At 55.1% G+C, this 21731-nt stretch overlaps 1 protein-coding gene across 1 annotated transcript in view; it reads left to right on the forward strand.

The window, feature by feature from the left end:
- Positions 1-1987: 1987 nt before the first annotated feature.
- Positions 1988-21731, forward strand: part of HSPG2 (heparan sulfate proteoglycan 2) — a 92758-nt gene continuing 73014 nt past the window's right edge. The window contains exons 1-2 of the mRNA XM_073903584.1: positions 1988-1993; positions 2181-2273. Of these exons, the coding sequence (XP_073759685.1) occupies positions 1988-1993; positions 2181-2273 (99 nt within the window). The remainder of the gene's footprint in view (positions 1994-2180; positions 2274-21731) is intronic.

Below are 21731 nucleotides of genomic sequence, written 5' to 3' on the forward strand. Positions count from 1 at the left end.
CCAACTGTTTGCCAGGCACAAAGTTTCTCAACAAATTCTCACATGTCATTCCCCTGCTCAGATCCTCCCTTGCATTCCCCCTGTTGCTCACAATCAGACTCAAGCCCCTGACCTGATATGGCCCACAAGGCCCTTTGGGATCCGGCCTCCCCCGCTCCCTCTCAAATCTCTCCTCTTGCCATCTTTCCCCTTGCTCACTTCAGCTACACGGGTCTTTGTTTCTTGAAGATGCCAAACACACTCCCACCCCAGGGCCTTTGCATCTTCTGTTCCTTCTACCTAGAACGTTTGTCCCTCAAATATCTATGTGAACCTCTGCCTCCCTTCTTTTAAGTCCCTGACTACTCTGCCCAACATTCTCTGTCCCCTTAGACTGCTTTATTTTTTTCCTTCTTACTATCTGATAAGTATTCGTTTATTTATTTATCTCTCCCCTAACCGCCCCCCCCGAATTTAAGCTCCACAAGAGCAGGACCTTGTGTGTTTTTGTTCGCTGCTGCTGTATCTTTAGCATCTGGCAGGTAGTAAGTGCTCAGTCAACATTATCTGTTGAATGCATTAAGCCGTAGCTCCTGATATGGTCCCCATTCTCTAAGCAGAGGACATCCTGGGGATGCCTGTCCTGGCGGGAGCCTCGAAAGACCTAACTCCAGGGCAGCCATTTGTAGGATCACCTGTTTATTTGTAGGTTTGTTAATTTCCTCATCAAATATTCCCTGAGATCCTGTAGATGGTTGAATTAATCCCAGGGCTTTCAGTGGGGAGTAAGGGGGAAGAAAGGCTAGCCGCTGTGCTTAGAGCCCTCACTAGGTTCCCCTGGTTTTCCCCTGGGGGCTCAAGGTTTAGGGTGAGTCTGCAGAGGCTTCAAGGCTGCTTGGCCTTGTGGGGAGACTCCTCGGAGGGGGAGTAGGAGGGGCCGCCCAAGATGTGGAGAGATAGAGAGCCATGATTCAGAGGCTACTTGGAGGCCAGACCTGTAGGTTCTGGACCCTTCACAACTTGGGACGTGTGGGAAGGGCTCTCAGGTCTGGCCTGTGGCCCCCCTCCCCAGTCCATCCCAGCTGTGAGGGATCAGGCTAGGGAACGAATGGGTGAACTTGACTCCATCCCCCAGCAGCTTCCCAAAGATGTGACGAACACAGTGCCCGCTCCTCCCAGGGCCCACCCTGGCCTTGCCCCCATCTCCCTTCTTCCAGGAAGGGGGAGGTTGGGCTGAGGATCCTAGCCCTGCTGGAATGTTGCCCCAACCCAGGCCTTGGCCCCTTTGGCCCTGCTGCCCCCTCCTGCTCCCGGGGCCCAGCCGGGGCCTGCCAGCTGCCCCAGTGCCCAGAGCTGGCTGACTGAAACCTAGAAGAATGTGTGGAACTCACTTCGTGGGGAGCCGCCAGCCTCACTGCTGGCCTTGGGTTGGGTCCGTGTCAATAGTGGCCTTGGGAGGGAGGGGCTTGTGGCTGTTGGGGGTGGCTGGGCTAGGAGCAGCATCACCAAAGCCCCAAAGCCCTGGGAACAAGGTGGCTCTTTGAGGCCTGGGAATGTGGGGCCTTCAAGTGTCAGCTGCCCCCAGAACCCCCCCTCCCCTGTTTTCCCTATGCCCGCCTGCGCCAGGGTTGCAGGGACCTTAGAGCATCCCTATGGCATCCCTGAGGTGTCCTTAGGACAGCTCCTGGCTACCTACCAGAGTCCTTTCCCTGAGGCACAGAGGAGGGCACCCTGTTTCTCTGTTGCTCTGGATTTTTAGAGGGGGGCATCTGGTGCACAAAGGCCCGCAGTGTGTGGTGAATGAATGAATGGACCAGTGATGGATGTGATTAAACATTCCACAAACTGGAGTGTTAGGTGCGTGTTAGACGTAAAATTCATTCAACAGGTATTTATTGAATATCTTCTAAGTGCCTGACCTTGTTCTAGGTGCTGAGGTCATGGCAGGGAACAAGTCAGGCTCCCTCCCCTCACATCACTTGCATTAGAGCTAGTGCGGGAGGACGGTATGTCGGTATGTCGGGAGGACGGTATGTCAGAGAGCCGTAAGTGCTCACGAGGAGAGATAAAGCGGGCAGGAGAGTGGGGACAGTGATGAGGTGGGATGAGGCAGTCAGGAAAAGCCTCTGAGAAGATGATACTTGAACGGAAGCATCTGAAGAAGTGAGGGTGTGAGCCCTACAGATGCCTGGGGGGGACAGGGCACTCCAAGCAGAGGGAACCAGCTAGTGCAAGGGCCCAGGGGTGTCCGGCATATCCGCGGAAAACAAGGAGGCCCGTGTGTTTGGAGCAGGGTGAGTGAGGGGGGAGCATGGTCCAAGTGCTGCGCCTTGGCCATGGGAAGGTCTTTGGATTTGCTTCTGAGTGAGATAAGAGGTCACTATAGTTGCTGTGCAGAGAAGAGGATGTGGAAGGTCAAGGGCAAAAGCAAGCAAGCTGAGAGATCCCGGCCCGAGACAAGGGGAACTCATACCAGGGCGAGGGAGGTGGGAAGAAGCAGTTGATTCCTGAAGATATTTTGAAGTTAGGACTGACGGAATTTGCGGATGGGTCGATCGGGTATGGGGTGGGACAGAAAGAGAGGAGTCAGGGAAGTCTCCACGGTTTGTGACATGAGCATCCGGAAGGGTGGAGCAGACGCTAATTAAGTTGGAAAAATTCCGGGAAGTGTTGGAGGGGGAGGCCTAGGGATGGGGGCAGCATTGGACCAAGCCGGGGCCTCTACACTGGCCTGTGAAGTGGGTGCGAGGCGGGGGGTCTTGCCAAATGTGCATCTAAGGAGCTGCAGGCACTGGCCCCTGAGGACCCCACAGCCTGAGCTCATGCTTAGGTGCTTATGTGTTATTTAGAACGTACTGTCTTCCCCCTAGTGTAGCAGGGAAGCTCCACGAGGACATGGACTCAGAATTTTGTTCATTGCAGTTTGCCTGGTGCTAGGCAACAGTAGGTGAACATTTATCAAGTGAATATATTAATGGTCTTGGAGAAGCCAGCAGGCCAAGAAAGCCCGGGCTCCTTGCTGAGGATTGAGAAGGGGCTGCTTTGGTCCCAGCCACTGCTCTCTGCGGAGACCTGGAGAATGTGGCATAAGCCGGGGCGCCCACACTGCTGTCTTCCACTTGTCTGTTTCCTCACTGGACTCAGAGCCCTTTCTCGGGCACTGTGATCAAGGGAAAGTGTGAGCTCAAAGGGCCCTGCCTTCACGTCTTAGCGCGGCCCCAACTGGCCATGTGACCTTGGGCAAGTTGCTCTGTGTCTCTGAGCCTCAGTTATAAATAGGGATCATGATGCCCATTTCCCGGTGGACTGTGAGACCCTGCAGGTGCACCTCGTTCAGTGTGTGAAATGTAATAGGTGTTTGAAAAGTGGTGGCTGTTCTGTGAGAACTGTTCCTGCTGAGGGCAAGGCCAGAGTGATAAATTTGACTAAGGGTCCCGAGGGCCCAGCACCGCACGCCTTCTCCTGATCAAAACTGCTGCAAACCACTGCCCCGGGCCCCGCGCTGGGCTTGTGGAGTGAATGACCGGGCAGAAGAAAGCCGTCGCTTCTCTCTCGCGCAGTCCGAGTGCGCTGGATGTAACTGCATCTGATCTGTCACTGCCCCCTGCCCCCACTGCGCCCACAGCTGCAGGACAGAGTCCACCCTTCCACTCTGATTGCTCCTTCCTGGTGGGGGAGCAGGAGGGGGGCACACCCCAGGGTGTGGCCTGGGAAAGGCTGAAGCCTGTGGACGCGCTGTCCCCTTCCCAGATGTGTGCCGTTGGTGGGCTCTGAGCAACAAGAGGCGTGGCCAAGTAGCTCCCACGGGGGCAGAAAGGATGTTCCCGCATCTTAACAGATATGGCGCGGGGGCTTCCTGGGACCCCATCCCAGCCCCGTCGTCCTTCAGGCCCGCACTGGAGGAGATAAGACCTTGTCCAGGGAGGTCCCGAGGGAGCCTATAGCAGGTCAGTTGCCAGGATTGGTGGGGCTGCACAGCTCTTTACTCTGACCCCTGTGGGCTCACAGAGAAGCAGCGGGATGAAGGGAAAGAGATACACGAGTGCCTGGTGACCCGTGTCTCCACCCTGTGCCTTGGGCTTGGGCTGCTGGGTAGAGACCTGCCCCTTCCCCCACGAGGGTGTGTCGTGTCCAGGTGTTTGCTTTTTTCGCATCTGGCCTCTCTTTCCCCATCTTTCCCCCAGTCCCAGTCTGTGGGGAGGGGGAGGTGGCCTGGGGCTTGGCAGGGGGAGGGCTTCAGAGGTGGCCTTGGGTGACCTCACAGATGGTCTCCTGGCGTGGGGCTGGGAATTCCCAGCTGCCTCTGGCCCCTTCCCAACCCACTGCCGGGTCCCTGACCCCACCTCTCCCTTCCCTGCCTTCCCCTACTCACCCCCAAGGAGCTGGCTCTGGCCCCCACCTCCTGCTGCTGCTGGCCTCCCCTCCTCACCCCAGCTGACTCATCCCCTCTCCTTGTTTGGCGGTTCCAGTTTTCAAATAGTTGGGAACTGGGATCATGCCTCTTCTTGGATGCCTCGCTGGGCTGGATGGATTGAAATACTGGCTTCATAAATCCTGGCCACAGTGGCCTCTGTCACTTCACAGACTCTTCCCCCTCTCCTGCTGTTTGCCTTCCTGTGACCCTTGGGCCAGAAGAACAGAGACCTAGGAGTTTCCTGAGGACAGACTAGTGTCTTCTCTGCCCTGGGACCTCCAGGGTCTCCTCCCCAGTGACCTCAGTCACCTAGACCGTCAGCCAATGCTCAGCGAGCACGCACACCTTCTCTCTTTTTTTTTTTTTTAAAGATTTTATTTATTTATTTGACAGAGAGAGACGCAGCGAGAGAGGGAACATAAGCAGGGGGAGTGGGAGAGGGAGAAGCAGGCTTCCTGTGGAGCAGGGAGCCCGATGCGGGGCTCAGTCCTAGGACCCTGGGACCATGACCTGAGCCGAAGACAGACGCTTAACGACTGAGCCACCCAGGCGCCCCACGCCTTCTCTTGATTAAAAACCACCACCCTATCTGGAGCCAAACCCCACACGGGGCTCTCTCCCAGCAAGCATTATTGCATATAATCCTCCCAGAAATCTCAAGGTTGACATTATTATCTCCATTTTGCAGAGGGGGAAACTGAGGCACAGCAGGGGCATGGCTGGCCCAATTCATCCCTCTTATATGTGGCACAGCTGGGAGTGGGGCCCACGTTGTCTGCCTCCAAAGCTGTCATCCCTCCCTCTGTGGATCCAGCCTGTTGGGTGTAGAGAGAGGGCAGTCAGGCAGGGCTGGCATAGTTGGGACAGGCTACACAGAGGAGGCAGACTGGGCTGGCCTCAGCAGAGGGTACAGGAAAAAGCTGCACATCTGCCGTGTGGGCTTATCTCGTTCCTATTACGCAGGCTTGGATGCCTTTTGCCCCTTGGCCTCCAACCCAACTTAGTGATAACGTTCCCCCGGGTGGATGGATTTGGCTTTCCCTGGGACTGAGACCCTTGGGAACCTGGATCCTTCTCAGTCAGGTCCCAAGCTCCCTGTGGGACCTGCAGGTTTTGCCATTTGGAGTTAGTGAATTTTTGCCTAATGGGGCCTGCTTGGAGCCGGCCGTGTGCCCACCTCCATCACAGGGACCTGGGTGAAATACAAGGCACAGAACCATGTGGCCCAGCTGGAAGGTGTAATCTACATTTAAGTCCCAAACTGTGTCATTTGAGCATCCCTCTGCAGTGGAAGAGTCAGGAATTTTCCCATTCATTCATTCATTGCCTGAGGACCTACTGTCTGCTAGCCATCGAGCTAGGTGTTTTATCAGCATTGTCAACTCTCCCGTGTAGTTGGGAGTATACCCCCATTTCCCATGAGAAGCAGCTCAGTGGAGAGCCGTGACTTGCCCAAGATCACAGAGCCAGGTGCAGAGGAAGGTAGGAGCTGAATCCACATCTGTCAGTCCTCCTGGGAGAAATGAGAGGCAGGGTCTGTCCTCTCAGGACCCTCTGGGTCCTGGATCCATGAACCATAAGCACCCAGTGCAACTCAAAGTGCAGACAGGAGAAGATTGTCAGGGACGGAAAAGATCGATTTGGCATGAGGTACCTGGAAGACTTTGTGGAGGCAGCGAACCCTAAAGAGCGTAGAGGATTTGGCTGGTGGAGGAGGAAGGCATCCGGGGCAGGGGGCCAGAAGTCATCGGTCCCCATTGTCCGTAGATTCACATTGTTGTCAAGTGTGTGGGCAGGAAGGCCCAGGCCTGCTGCTGGAGTCATTAACACGGGGAAAAGAATGGGAGGAAGCCACCAAGATAGCTGAGGTGACATCCATCCCGGTCCCCCACCCTTTACCTGGCCAGACCAGGAGGCAGGAGGTCAAGGCCCAGGCTGCCACTCAGTTGCCAGCCAACTGCTGACCCTCCCTCCTGGGCCTTGATTTTTCTACCCACAAAATGGACTCCTTTCTTTCTCTCTGGTCCCCTGCCGACCCAGAGGGACGGAATGTTGAGTTCTTGGTGAAAACTCCTGGCTTCCTCTCAGGGGCTGGTGCTACACCATTCTTCAGAGCCTACCATGTGACCAATCCCACGTCTTCCTTCACTGACGCTACCAGCCCACAGGTGCCAGGCCCTGAAAGAGGCAACCAGATGGAGGGGCTGCCTGCTCCCTTACACCTAACCTGCCCTTGCCTGCACGCCTGGGATCCCCCCCGCAGTGGTCTGCCCACATGGGTCTCCCTCTGTGCCCCTCGGGGACCTGCAGCTGAGCGAACAGCTGGGGTGCTGTCAATGTGTAGTGAATGAGCATTAGATTCCGGGTCACGAGATTCCTGTACTCCCCCTGGCCCTGCCTGTGTGATCCAGGACAAGTCGTCTGACTTCTCTGAGCTTCATTTCCCCCAGAGGCAAGATGGGGCCATTCATTCATTCAGCAAACATTCATGGAGTGCCAGCCCTAGACCGGGGCCCTGTGTTAGGAATAAACCAGCGCGGGGGAGGGGGGGTTGATGGAGCTTTATAGTCTCAGGGGGAGGCCAGCTGGGTGGTGGACTAGTCAATACAAGGTGTGGGGGCAGGGGGAGAGGTTTTCTGGGCCACTCGCGGCCTCCGTGAGAAAATCTGGAGTCTTTGTGACTTCGTCTAAGCCCCCATTTGTTAATAGTTACTTCACAGTCTATTCTCGTCGTGGAAGGAGGGGACCTGGGGGCACAGGCCCCCTGGGCTAGGGCAGGAGAGAAGACCCACAGGGCTGGAGAAGGGAGCAGGCCAGTTTCGTTGGGAGTCTCAGATGAGCTCATGGGTGTGGAAAATCACAGGGGCTATTTATGCTGAGCCTGATTATTTTAATTTAGAAGAAATGGAAGCTGCACGCAGAGTTCAGGTTTGGGGCTCTGTGACGTTGAGTTGAACGAAGAGGGTGGGCCCGAAGCTCCTGTTTTCCTCTTTCCTCTCTCCCCACTCCTCTGGGGGAGGGGGTAGAGACCAGCCCTGGCCTGGCTTTGATTTCGGGAAGTGGAGGAAAGGGTTAAGTCAGCCTGGGTTTCCACCTTGGAGTGGGGGGGGAGGTGGGGAGCCAGGAAGGGAAGGCTGGGGCAGGAATGTGTGATAAGATCAAAGCTTTCAGCCTGCCCGGGCCTCACCTTGGTTTCACCTGAGCAACTGAAGGGAATTCTCTTCTCTGGGAGCAGGATGGAGAACTCCTGGGGGAGGGGGTTGCAGGTCCCACCCTCCTCCCTTGGGCGCTCCAAAAGAGGTCCCACCCCACCCCCATCTTCCAGAGGCTCAGCTCTTGCCCTGACAGATGCTGGAAGCCCCAGGGACCACCTTTACTTGGTACATCCAGATTGGGGGGAGGGGTGCCCTCCTTACCACCCCCACCCCGACAGCTCTCTCACCCCTGGGGCTTCTGGCCAGGACTCAGGGGGCTCATTCGGTGGCCTCTTAGCCCCCCGTCCGTTAATTCTGCTCCATTGAACTCTGCAGGTTGTACTTTGGGATAGTGTCATGGGCAGGAGGCACAGCCGTGAATTTTGTCCTAATTCCATCACTTACTGCTCTGTGATGCTGGGCTGGTGGCTTAACCTCTCTGAACCTCATCTGTCAGCTGGGAATGGTAATACCTTCTTGGTGGGATTTGGGGGGAAGATTAGAGATCATATCAATCTGCAGCCAGAGGAGACAGTCGACAAAGAACAGGAGCCATTATTTTGTGATTTTCTTTTCCCCCCTCTGAGGATTGCCTCTGGTACTTGGTCCTAGGTAAACCTGGAAGCTCCGTTTTGTTCTGCACCCTCCTCCCCCCGCCCTTTGAGAAGGCCCCAAGCCCCAGGGTCCATTCTTCTGTCCAGCGCTCTTCGCTTACGGGGTCTTCGCAGTGTTGAGAGGGGAGCAGGGCAGGACAGGTTGTGAGGGAATAGAGAGCTTGGGCTCTTGTAAATGCCCCCAAGGCACCAGCCTGGCCACCTGCCCTAGTGATACCTTGAGCTTTCCTGGCCAGCCCGAGTAAACCAGGTGGTCCAGGCCACCCCCTGGAGTACCAGGCTGCTCAGCACCCCAGCCACCGCCGGGACTCCTGCCTCAGCTCTCTGCCTTCGCTCTGCCACAGTTAATGATTATTCTGGGCAGCAGGGGCAGGGAGGCCCGCCCTCGAAGCTCCTTAACCACTGGTTGCACCCAAGGTATGTTAGCAAGAGGCATGGGTGTTCCCTGCTTTAATGTGGCAGTCCAGTTCTGAGGCACATGGCAGGGGGTGGGGAGCGGGTGGGAGGGTCTTGGAGTCATAGATTGACAGGCCAGCCTGTGGCCCTGGGGCCCTGAGGCCAGACTTAGGGCCCATAGGATCTGGGTGAAATATGAGCTAGGCATAATAGGCCCCTGTGGTTTGGTGCCAGCCATGTGAGCAGACCCTACAGTCATACACCAGGTGAGCAAGCTCGTCCGCCCCCGCCCCCAGCCCAGAAGAACCCCTGTGCTCCTCCTCACCCGGGCTCAGACCCTGCCGGGGAGTCCCGGCTGGAAGGCGGTGTGAGGGTTAGGGCTTTGGAGCCGCTGGGCTCGGCTTCTCACCCCCACTCTGGCTGACACTTCTGGCTGTGTGACCAAGTCACTTCACCTTTCTGAGCACCCATTTCCTCATCTGAAACGAGAGAATACTAATCTCTACTTTGCAGGTGTCAGCAGGAGCAAGGTGCAGAAAGTATGTAGCTCACAGTTAATACCCGGGAATGGAAGAAATTATTACTGTTATAGTTTTTATTAGGAGAAAGTGAAAGTGAATCCTAGTCTTGGGTAAAACCAGGGCAGCGGTGGCCCATGGGTGTTGGGCCTGTGGCTGGGGGATTTGGGAGGAGGTGGGGCATGGGGAGATCCCAAGAACATGCTTGAAGAGGGCATGTATGAGAAGGCTGGCTGGCTGGAGAGAACAGGGCTTTGGCAGGCTCTCTGGGTCTCCTCCAGGCCCCCTCGGTGCCACCCCCCAGCTCCCTGTGCCCCCCTCCCCCCCCCGGGGCTGGGTCCTGAGGTTGGTGCAGGCTAAGTGGGGGAGGAGGGAGGATTGTTTATTTTGATAACATTAGGGCATATTCCCCCACTGGCAGCTGCTATTTTGAGAGCCCCGGAGAGCAGGGGCTATGGTTAAATTAGGTAATGTTGCTCCAGAAGGAATGTGTGAAGCCGTGGGGCTGAGGCCGCAGTGACAGGACAGTGGGTTTGCTTCATATAAAATTAACTGCAACTTGGAGAAGAGCTGCTCAGGTCACTTTATAAGGCGATGGAAGGGGGAGGCCGCTGGGGGAGTGGAGGTGATGGCCCAGGGCCTCGTCTGGGGGAGCCTGGGCCCCTGCCCAGAGCCCTGGCTGGCCCAGCAGGGGCTGGTGATGTGGCGGAGGGGCAGGGCTGCTGTGTCCTCAGCTCTGTGCCTCTGGCTCGAGGCGGGTGGGGCCCGGGGTGGCGTGATGCTTGGGTAGGATGGATCCGCAGACTTGGCCCCGAATACTGCTTCTGTGTCCTTCTAGACTTCTGTGCTTGGGCAAGTCACTCAACCTCAGTGAACCTCAGTATTATCAGTGGCGAAAATGGTTCCAACCCCCTGGGGATGTTTCTTAAGGATTAAAGCTCCAGAAGAAAAAGCAGAGCTAACTTTTATTATAACCTATGCAAGGTGGTGTTCTGACTCCAAGGATGGTCCATGCACCAGACGCTGGGGCCTCACCCAAACCTCCTGAATCGCCCGGGTGTGCTAGCAGTATCCCCAAGAGATCTCCTAGGAGACACATAATAAAGGTGGTCTCATTTTATCTTGAAAACCACCCTCGTGATGTGGGGATTACTGTCATCTGTTGTGAACACTGAGGCGTGGAGAGATGACCAGCATAGAAGCTCCATCCGTGTTCATTCTCTTTCCCAATTCTGCCCTTTCTGCCCCTCTTTTGGGCAGGGCTAGGGCTGGGGAGAAGTATGTCAAAGTTCCTGGCAGGACTGGAGAAAATCAAGAGTATCTCCTGCCCTCTCTCTCTTTCTCTCGCTGACAAATAAATAAAACTTAAAAAAAAAAGAAAAATAGAGTATCTCCTGCCTTTGAGATTTAATCAGACTTTCTTTTTTTTTTAAGATTTATTTATTTATTTGAAAGAGAGAGAGAAAGAGAGAGCACAAGCAGGGCAAGAGGGAGAAGCAGGCTCCCCCACCGAGCGGGGAGCTCGATGCGGGGGTGGATCCCAGGAGCCTGGGATCGTGACCTGAGCCGAAGGCAGACGCCCAACCGACTGAGCTACCCAGGCGCCCCTTAATCAGACTTCCTTATCTCCATGCGCCATTGGGCTTGGCACAGCTAGACAGAGGTCGTTCCAAAGTCATTCCATACTTCCCATCCTTGGAGAAAGATGGGGCAGGAAAGAGGTTCTCTACGATGTGCCCTGGGATACAGACAGTGGTCACTGCCCGACAGGTCAGGGGATCAGAGCAGGGGCTGCCCAGGATCACCCTGTGCATCACGGGTACATTTGAGACTGAGTTTATCTAGCAGCGAATATTTTGAGGAACACTTACTGTGTACCCAGCCCTGGGGAAGTATCCTAAATTTCCCCCCCATTCTGCAGACTCTTTATTATCCGGAAATAAAAATGTTCCTACTTATTACCACATGCCACACACTTGCATTCTCTCTTTCATCTATTAAATTCCACTTCCTGTTTCTTCCTCTTCTATAAAATGGGGATCGTAATAATCATACCTAGCTTATGGGGTTGTTATGAAGATAATATCTGTCAAGTGCCTGGGACATAGTATTTGTTAAATACATATAATAAGTACAAATAATCTCCCAACAAAGCAGGTACTATTACTGCCTTCCATTTTACAGATGTGCAAATGGAGGTCCAGAGTAAGAAGGGGACTCGCCTGTTGGGATCACAGAACATGAGGGCAGAGCCATAAGAAATTGAGTCCGTAGACTTCTAAGTGACTAGTATAATTCAACTCATTTTGGTAAATGTTTATTATCCACTAGTTGCTGCTCAGCACTGGGACATCTCTAAAAGTTAAAATAGATATAAAAGGTGGGAAAACCCATCCTGGTGTTTGTCCCCAAGGAGCTTTGATTCCAGCAGGAGAGTAGAGACATTTACTCAAGTGGCTATAATTAAGACCAAATCCCTAGTCCTGTAAAAGGTATAAATTAAGTCCTGGGGGTGGGGGGATGTGTGGGGGAGAAAGATGTCTTTGGGGGGCGGTCCCAGAAGACTTCAGAGTGGAGGTGGTGATTTAGCCAGGCCTTGAAGGACAGATGAGTAGATCAGGTTGGGAGGCATAGGAACAGCATTCTAGGAGGAGGGAACAGCCTTCATGAAGGCCTGGAGGCAAGAAATGTGCCCTGTGAGAGGGAGTGACATTCAGGGGCCAGGGGCTGCATGGGGTCTGCAGTGATGAGGCCGGGAAGGCCAAGTCCAGCTTTCTTGTCATTGAAGATTTCCAGTTTTCTCAAAAATTGGCTCCTCAACCAGTCGGGATTATTCCATCATCGTTTTGCCTTTTCTTCATGTCAAGAAATCAAAGATTTTTATAAATGGCCTGTCTGAGCTTCTGGTCAACGTGTGGTAACAGGCGGAGCTGACAGAATTCAGGCCAAAAGCAAGAGACTTGATGTCCTGATTAACTGGGCAGCCTTATCGCCCACACATGTACAATTTCCGTGAGTCTTTTCCAGCATTGACAATGACCCTGGGTGGGGAACACAGTGGAAGGGCCAGGCTGGGTTCTGATTTCCCCTCTGCGGCTTACCAACTGTGTGGCCTTCGGCAAGCCTCAGTTTCCTCCTTTGTAGAGTGGAGACAGCTCCCTCTAGGCTTGCTTTGAAGGATTGGTGATGGGGTAATCTGCACTGCCCAGTATGATGGCTCTAGCCACATGTGACTGCTTAGTAAATCTAAGATTTAACTAAATAAAGTAAAATTGAAGTTTACAATAAAAAATTTCTTTTCTCCATTGCCTCAGCCACATTTCAAGTGCTCAGTAGCCACAGGCGGCTAGTGGCTACCTCATGGGACAGGGTAAAACAGAACATTTCCATCACTGCACAGAGTTCTACTGGGTGGCCCTACACACCCAGCAAGGGTGGCTGTTGTCATTGTTACTGGTTCCCCGTCCCAGTTTGGAGACCCCCAGTTTGGAGACCCGTGAGCCTTGACGGAGGTGGACAAGATTTTCCCTCTGTGCCTTCCCCACTTTCTCCTCAGCCCCCGGGGAGCTCTCCCTCCCCTGACTCCACCCATGTTAAAAAAAGGCTCCCTTTCCCCCTTAATTTCCCACCCACTCCCCTCAGCTGTCTCTGCAGATCTGCCCATTCAGCTGCTGGCATCTGGAATCTCCACGTCCAGTCTCCGAGATTCCCAGGGCCCATTCCGAGGGCAGGGAGGTGAGGGAGGAGGCCTCCCCTGGCAGTCCCCTGCTCCCAGCCGAGGTGCCTGGGCCCCTCTCGGCAGGATGAAGATGATGGTTTGTTGTGACGGAGGCAGTGGGCAGCCTGCCCGCTCTAACACTCCCGTATCTGGGCGCCAAGCATGTTGTTTGCACTTGGCCGGGCCTCAGGGTCTGGCCCTGTGCCCTCGAGGGCGGCCTAATTTGGCACCCCTGGTTATGAAGGCCGATCGTGGGCCTCTGCCTGGTCAGGACAACCAGGAGCTCTTCCTGGGCCGGGTCCTGGGGATGAAGGGCATGTCTGGAGCTGGAGTGCAGGACAGATTCTCAGCTGTGACCGGGCCCCGGGCGCTGAGTGGGGACAAGGCCCGGGCCGGCACAGGCAGGATGGACAATCTTAGGGGCCAGGCAGGAGGTCACCCTGGGCAGTTCGAGTTGGTAGGGTCTACACGCGGCATTCACACCTGTCTGGGGAGGAGCATTGGGTCTGAGATGCCGAAGAAGCTCAGGGTCACCTCTGAGCATCATGTTCAGTTCTCCCCCTCCCTCATTAGCTGGGAGGTGGACAAACAGGCATCTGAGGCCCACGAGTGCTGAGGCCATTGAGGCCCAGCAAGGAGGCATGACGCCTGACATCACACAGCCAGTCTGGAGAAGTCGGAACTCCGACTCGGACACTTTAGGAGCTTTTCCCCTTCCTGCCCCGCCCCATGGGAGCTCTGGGGACAGTAGCCCCTGGATATCTTGCTGGGAAAGACAGTTGGAATCCTGGCCCTGCCACTTTTTCTGTGACCTTGGGCCAGCCTCTCTGAGCCTCCTGGGCCTCATCCAGGGGCTGGGGATAATAATTATACCTCATTCTCGGGGCAGTTGTGAGGGTTAGGTCACTGGCCTCCTGGCTGTTTTCAGAACATTCTAAGGATACTCCTGCCCTGGGGCCTATACAGCCGCTATTCCCTGTTCCCTGAGTGCCCTTCCACTGTGCCCTGGCTTCTGTCACATCGCCGTCCCCTTCCCTAACCGGCTCGTGTCAAATAGCAGGCCTCGCTGCGGCAGTCCCCTGTCCGGCTCACCCTGCTGCATTTTTCTTCATAGCACTCTTGCCATTTGACAAATACTAGTTTATGGTCCCGTTGATTCCCAAGCCGAGTGTCACCTCCGTGAGGGCAGAAGGCGCATGTGGCGCATGATACCTGTGCACGTAACAGTCACTGGTTATCTTGCCTTCTCTTCCTGGTCCTTCTGATCGCCGCCATTTATCGGGCCCTGGCTCTGCGCCAGGCCCTGTGCTTGGCAACTCACCCTCAGCTCCGCGAATCTCACTGGGTGCCCGTCACAGCTTTGTCACTCGTCAGAGACGGGCGGCAGGAGGTGCTCGGTGACTTGCCCAAAGCTCGCCAGCTGGAAGATGGCAGCGCCGGGCTTCCAGCCGGCTTAGTCCTGCCCCAAAGCTCCCTCTGCACCACTTCCTGTGTTGAGGTAATGAGATCAGAACTTTGACCCAGATTTGGAGTTCAGAATCTACACTTGACATGAGTGAATGGATCAGATTTATGGGTGGTTCTCAGTCTTTTGGGGGTGCCCCTTCCAGCCTTTTCTTCTCCTGCCCCAGAATGACAGGTACCCTTTGGCTGGGGAGCCCCAGGGGTCAACTGGCCACCCCAGGGGTGGGGTAGGGACCCCAGGGTGGGCCCAGGTCCTGGGCTGTCCCTTGGCTGTCCGGAGGCAACTGGACAGGATGTTCCTGCGGGCGGCAGACATTCCTGGTCGGAGGTGGCAGGCCGTGGGAGATTTACCATTTCCGGTAACCCGAGTCCCTGAGAGATTGGAGTTCTCCCTGCCAAGGACGTGCACCCTTGGCTTGCCAACCCTTCCTGCCCTTTCCTCAGCCTTGGTCTGCCTGGGGCTTTTAGGACCTGCTGGAGGGACCAGCCGTAAGTCCCAGAGTTGAGATGGGGGTCTCAGGCCCTGATCAGCCCCTGAACAAAGACCGAGCCTGATGCCGCCCTTCCGGAGCCCTCTTCTGTGGAGCCCCACACCCCAGGCTTGAGGAAGGAGGGGAAGGAGGTGACATGATGGAAGGAGAAGGGCCCTGTGTTAGGAGCCAGAGACCTGGGTCCTGGGTCTGCCTCTGCCATCAACTTGCTAGGATTTCTCTTCTTGGAGCCCCCCGCATCCTATCTGAGTACCCAGCACTATTCCAAGTACTCTGCATACACCAGCCATCTTATCCTTATAGCAACACTTGGGGGGCGGGGCAGGATCACTAAAATGAAGCTCAAAGGGGGAAGGTCACCCAATGGGCAGTGTCACAGAATGGGATTTGAACTCAGGCTCTTCAGCACTAGCTGGTCTTCCCTGATGTCCTTCCTTCCCGTCTCTGAGCTCTTTTTTGGCTTCCCCTTCTGACAAGTGAGGGCTTTGGGTTAGGTGATCCCTCCCATCCCTGGCAGCACGGGACCCAGGAATCTGTTGGAAGGCTTCCCAGGCAGGTTTCACTTGAGCCTTACCTCGCCTGGAGGGGGTGGGGGAAGCATTGCAGGAATTATTCTTCCCCAGGGGTTTCTGGAGAGCTCACTCTCTGGGCCTGTGAGCTCTTGGATGGGGACGTGGGGGTGGGAGGGGCGGAAAGGCAGGAAGTGACAGGTTGTCCTGTTAAATCTTCACAGCAGTCTTGTAAGGTGATCATTTTTATTCCTGTTTTATAGATTGGGAAACAGAGGCTCAGAGGGGTCAAGTGATTTGCCCAGGGCTACACAGCTCGGAAGTTGCCAGGCTAGGGCGTCCAGTTAGCTCCAAGTGGTGTGGAGTGGCGTGTGACCAACCCACATTTCCTAGGATGGCTTTGATTTATTAAGAAAAATACTAGTCTTCCTGAAAACCATGAACATGCCCCAGGCTTTGAATACCTGTGCATCCAAACTACATCTCCCAGGCTGCCTCTGATACCTGGAAGCGGCCCAGGGATCCTTTGTTAAACTGTTTCTCCACATACGCCTCGGAAAATATGGCCAGGCGTAATTATAGGGATGCAAGAGTTCAGAGGAGTGAGAGCTGCGTGGGCTGGAATGAACTGGAAAGGGTTGGCACTGTGCTGGGAGCAGGACTGTGGGGCGAAGAGGGGCCTGGGGTGGAGCCAGGCAAGGCCAGGTTCGCAGGCTCCAAGAAAGCTCCTTGAAGGGCCTGCAACCCTGGCCATTTGCCAGGAACACCACGAGGCCTCTCTCGGGACCCCGTGCCCACTTGGCCCTGCCCATCCACCCCTCCCAAAGAGGGTCTCTGGGGCGCCCAGCCTCCAGGCAAGGCTTCTTCGGCCCACAGACCTTTGCTCCATCCCTCCCCCTCCCCCCCCAAACTTCCCCAGGAACTGGGTAAAGGGCTGCAGGAATGAGGCCTGTGTCCTGGCCAGTGGGCCCAGCAGGGCCAGGGACCCTGGGATTTGAGTAGTTGACAGCCTAGGGACTGAGATGACCCCAGCCATTCTGCTCCCACCCCCCTCCTGCTGTGGGGCCCTTGGCCCTGAGGCCCCAGCAGCTGTCAGCAGGGAAGGGTGACAGAGGAGGGCCAGAGGTGACTCTTCAGCCCGTCCCTTCTCCTCCTGCTTGGACCAGGCCCAGAATTCTTACCAGCTGTTGTCAGCAGCTACTGAGCTTTGTTCCAGAGCCACCACTGGGTACCGCCTCCCTCTCGAAGGACATCTTCCCACCGTCGTTCATAGCCACTGCCCCTGGGGAGGGGTTGGGGCTAATATGGGGGACATGGTCACATCCCTGAGTTCCTTTGATTCCACTAACAACACGAAGAAATAGGAATTAATGCCCCCGTTTTTATGGAAGAGAAAACAGATCCAGAGAGGCCAAGTGACTTGCTTGAAATCACACAGCTACTGAGTGGCTGAATCTAGACTCCTGGCTCCCGGCTCAGTGTCCACCCCACTGCCTTTCTTCAGAGTGTGTCGTGCAGGATGTTAGAGACTTTGAGGTTCCTGTCACCTTGGCCACTTAGTAGTTTTGGGACCCCGGGCAACCTTTGTTTTTTTTAAGATTTATTTATTTAAGTAATCTCTACACCCAACACGGGGCTTGAACTCACAACCCTGAGACCCCAAGTTGCACACTCCAACGACGATGAGCCAGCCAGGCACTCTTCCAGGCAAACTCCTTAACCACTTGAAGTGGAACTCGCATGTTCTTGCTTATAGAATAAGAATAGGACCTACCTCTTGGGATTGTTGAGCAAATTACATGAGAGAATCAATGTTAAGTACTTAGCCGAAGTCCTGGAGTGTTCTAAGGACCCAAAATGAGATCTGGCAATGTTGTCCTCAGGGAGTATTAGCCACCTGGGCACCCAGCACAGTGGCTGGCTCTACGGGGGTTACAGACACATTCCACAAATATTTATGTCGGGCAATAAATATTTATTCGGTACCTACTGTGTGCCAGGTGCAAGGAAAAGAGCAGTGACAAAATAAACAAAATCCCTGTGCCTGCTTACATTCTATCCCACGCGGTGGCTGGGGAGACACAGCTTCATCTTAACCACAGAAGCCGCCGAGCACTTGTACACACACTGCTGTGTTATCCCCGTTTTCAGATGAGAAAATGGGCTGACACCAGTGGTGGAGCAGAGCCCAGGACCCAGCTCTCCCGAGGGTCTTGGGCAGTGGCCCTGAGGGCTTCCTAGAGGAGGCGGCACTCGTGCTGTGTCCCTCAGGGCCTCAAGGCCTGGCCGGAGAGGTTGGGATGCAGCTACCACAGTCTGGGCAGCAACAATTTCAGGAAGGTCTTGCCTAGGTCAAGGCCTCTTGTTCCGCAGGGAAGAGACCCAGCCAGAGCTTTAAATACCCCATGCAGCCCAGAATAGCCCCCATTGTCTTGGCCTGCAGCTGGGGGACCATGGAGGATGCTGAGGGGAGGCTGATCCTGGAGCAGGAGGACGCCTTCCCTATATGGTAGGGCTGGTGTTTCTGGGAAGACTTTTCCATTTGGCTCCTGCAAGAGAGCCTGCCTGTGGGAAGGGTGGAGCGCTGCCTGGTTCTGCGTGAGCAACGTGCTGGCTGGAGGGGGGGCTCCGTGGGTGGGGGACTCCCAGGGAGAGCTGTGTGCCTGAGTGAAGGTGCTCCTTTGTGCGCCAGGGATGTGCGTGCGTTGGCCCACTGGGTCGTCCACTGTGTGTAGGCCTAGCCATGTCCCCTGCCCGGGGCCTCCTGGCACTCTCTGGTGCTCTGGCTATTTTGGGCACTGGTTGTGTTCAGGTTTGGGGAGGGATGGGTAATCCTGCTCAGGGCCAAGGATGCTGGGGGCACACTCTGGACGGCCATCCCAGCCTCCTGGATCTTTGATGTCTGTAGCCTCTGCCCCTGACTTCAGGCTCAAGGGGTCATGGTCAGTGGACCCCTATGGGATGCCAGCCCCACTGGCAAGGGCAAAGAAGAGCGCCAGACCAAACTTGCCCTTGGGACATTCCCTGCTCTCGGTATCAGGAATAATTGTGCTTCCTCTAAGCAACGGGTTTATTTTGACCTCACTGGGACACGGAGTCCAGGGACTGGTCAGGTTTCCTTCCTCCCATTGGCCACTGGAAAGCTCAGAGCCAAATGAATGGTTGCTTTCCCAGACCTCCAGAATTCAGCACGTACTCTGTCTACTCACCACACTCCAGACTGTCGGTCTGCTTTTGTGAGCTTCTCCTACGTATGTTTAGTTCATTCTCTCCTGCCGTTCCGGGTGCATCTTTGTAAGCTGCTTTGAGCTTTTCTGGAAGAGGGTGGCTGGAGAAGTATAAATAGATGGTGATGATGGTGACCCCATGCTGGGCAGTCCCCTGCAGCCCCATCCTTAAGGCTTGATTCTCACTTTGTGATTCCCTCTGTGACAAGCCCCACCTTCTTTGCTGGTGGAAGTCATAGCCTAGAATTCTAGAAACCTAAGGTTTCAGGATGTCAGTGTCCCAAAATGTCAAAGCCAGAAGGAAGCTTTGGGATCGTTTAAGTTGAGAGCTTTCAAACTTATTGAGCAGCGAAACCCTTATGCCAATCAAAATAATAGTATTTTGCTTAAATCCTGCAATATTTTGATAAATAACAGCACACACAGGACATTCACCATGTGCTAGAGCTATTTGTAGCATTTTACATCTTTACCTAATCCTTACAACAGTCCCATGAGTTAAATACTATTAATATGAACTATCCTGCCCATTTTACAGATGAGGAACTGAGAGGTACAGAGGGGTAAAGTGACCTGCTCTCAGCTAACCAGGGGCTGCCCCGGATGTATTATACAGAAGATCATCATATAAAATGGAGAAGGGTGGATTTGTTTTCACTGAAGCAAGTATTTGGGAGAGGGGGTCTCTATCGGTCCCCCCACCCCCTCACCCACTTTCTGAAGTGGCCCTCAAGGCTGCTGAGACCAGGCTGGAAAGCAGAGATCCTGGCCTACTTCATCATTTGACAGAGGGAACCCGAGGCCTGGAGGGGGAAGGGGCTTGCCCCAGACAGAGGGGTGAGCCAGAAGCCCTTTCACGGTCCCTCCTGGCCCACTTTGCCACGTGGAAGAGCACCAGCAGCTGAACTTCCCCTTAGAACACTCAGCTCGCCGTCTTTCGTGGGCGGAGGGACCCTCTGACCTTCTGCATGGTCCTAGGGGACCAGAAGTGACCAGGCACAGGGCCACCCTCTGTGTGTCCCCTCTGACAGGACTCCCCTCCTGAGAGGGCAGGCTGATGGCCAGGGAGGAAAGGGGCAGCTTCTGTCTGGCTTTTCTCAGACTCTGACAGTGTTTCTCCCTGAGGAGAGAACATAACCCTCCTGTCGCCTGGCCTGCATTTTCTCGGTCAGTCCTTTACTGCCTGGGGTCTTGGGGCTTTCTGTCTTCAAGAGCTCCCTTTTCAAAACCCCTGTGACGGCGGTGGGGTGGTGGTGGCGGCGGTGGGCCGTATCTTACATCCAGAGCCTCACCGAAGGAGAGCTGGCTGGCAGCTAGCCGAGGGAAAGGGGTCGGTTTGGTGTGGGTGCTCCCAGTATGTGCTCTGTGGAACCCTAGTCCCTCCCATGAGGGTTCCAAGTTAAGCAAGTTTGGGAAGCAGTAAATAGTTGCCCCCTTCCCTCACCATGGCGCTCAGGACACTGAGGACTTAGGGAACCAGCTCAGCTTTGTATAACCAGCCTTTCCCAGATGTGTTTGTCTGCAGGACCCCCCCCCCCCCCCGCCGTGTCCAGAGTTCCTGTGCCTTGGAATGGACATTAGTCATGAGGACAGGGGACAGGGGCACTTCAAAAGGAAGGGGCCCTTCCTTTTATTTCCAGCTCTGTTGCCTCCCGCGCCCCACCCCCAGGCCTGTCTTCAGTCATGGGCTCGGCCCTGCTGGCCCCTTCCTCCCCCTCCGGGAAGCAGATGAGGAAAACCCTGGGGGCCAGGGGGAGCTGGCCTCCTTGGCCGCAGAGAGTGGCCGCTCCAGCCTGTTTTTTCCTGTTGCTGATACCCATGGGAGCAAGCAGAGTCGAGTCACCAAGGCCCGGAGGCCTGGCTGCTTGGGGCAAGGCCCTCAAGCTAGAGCCATGGCCCCGCTCGCCTCTGAGCCCCCGCTCACTCCCTGGGATGCTAGCCTGGGCAGGGAGCAGGTCTCCGCTCAGTGACCAAGGGCAGCATCTTGTCCCATCAGAAATGGGCCCCCTGGCTAGAAAGCCTGAGGCGTCAGAGATGACAGGAGGAAGGTTCACGTAGTACAGAGTTCCTGGTTGGGAACCAGGGAGGGCTCTGGCTCCCAGGGTTGGCTCTTCCAGCTCTGTGACTCAGGGCAAGCCGTCTTTCTGGGACTCAGTCTCTTCATTTATAAACTCCGTCCATTCATTAACTTAGAAAGTGTTACCGAGCAGCTACTCTGTGCCAGGTAATTGGAGGTACTGGGGATATGGAAAAAGTCACTGCCTTTGTGGAGCTGATGTTCCAGTGGGGGTGACAGATGATAAACAGACACATATGTAAACACGGGTAGAATGTAGGTGGTGAGGGCGCCTGGGGGGCTCAGTTGGTTAAGCGGCTGCCTTCGGCTCGGGTCATGATCCTGGAGTCCCCGGATCGAGTCCCGCATCGGGCTCCCTGCTCAGCGGGGAGTCTGCTGCTCCCTCTGACCCTCCCCCCTCTCATGTGCTCTCTGTCTCTCTCTCTCATTCTCTCTCTCAAATAAAATAAATAAAATCTTAAAAAAAAAAAGAATGTAGGTGGCGAGATGCTGTGAAGCAGGGCAAGGGAAGTGACAGAGAGCTGACTAATAGACTCTGGACCTGGGATGTGGTCTGCATCTCTGTAAAGGTGACATTTGAACAGAAACAAGAGGAAGAGGAGTGGGCACATCTGGGGGCAGTGTCCCAGGTAGAGGATGCAGCAAGTGCAAAGGCCGTGAGGTGGGAGAGAGTTAGGTGTGTTTGAAAACTATTGAGATAAGTGTGGCAGGGAATGGGGAGAGCACAGCAGGAGATGAGGTTGGAGAGGTATGTGTAGGTGCGTGCGTGTGTGTGTGTGTGTGTGTGTGTAAGCAGGTCACACAGGACCTGCTTACCCATGATAAAGGCATTTCTTCTCATCCTTTGGTGAATCAAGAGTAATGGAAAGGCCTAACCCAGTAGGTTCAGGAGGTGGTCCTTGTTGTAAGTGGTGTCTTATTTCAACGAAAATTTGTGGACCCTTCCCTCCCCCATCCTCCTGTAAGCCTGGCACTGTGCTAGGGGCTTCATTCATGAAATCTGTGGGCATCTCTCTGGATGCCCAGGGAGAAATGGGCCGATGCAACAGGTTGCTGGGGCCTTGAAGGCCCACAGACACTCTAGCACTCCCAGGCAGCAGGGCCTCCTGGGTGCCAGAAAATCTGAGAAC

The sequence above is a fragment of the Callorhinus ursinus genome, unplaced genomic scaffold (genome assembly GCF_003265705.2).
Source record: "Callorhinus ursinus isolate GAN/ISIS: 27379988/994484 unplaced genomic scaffold, GSC_fseal_2.0 scaffold18, whole genome shotgun sequence".
In the NCBI taxonomy this organism is placed as follows: Eukaryota; Metazoa; Chordata; class Mammalia; order Carnivora; family Otariidae; genus Callorhinus; species Callorhinus ursinus.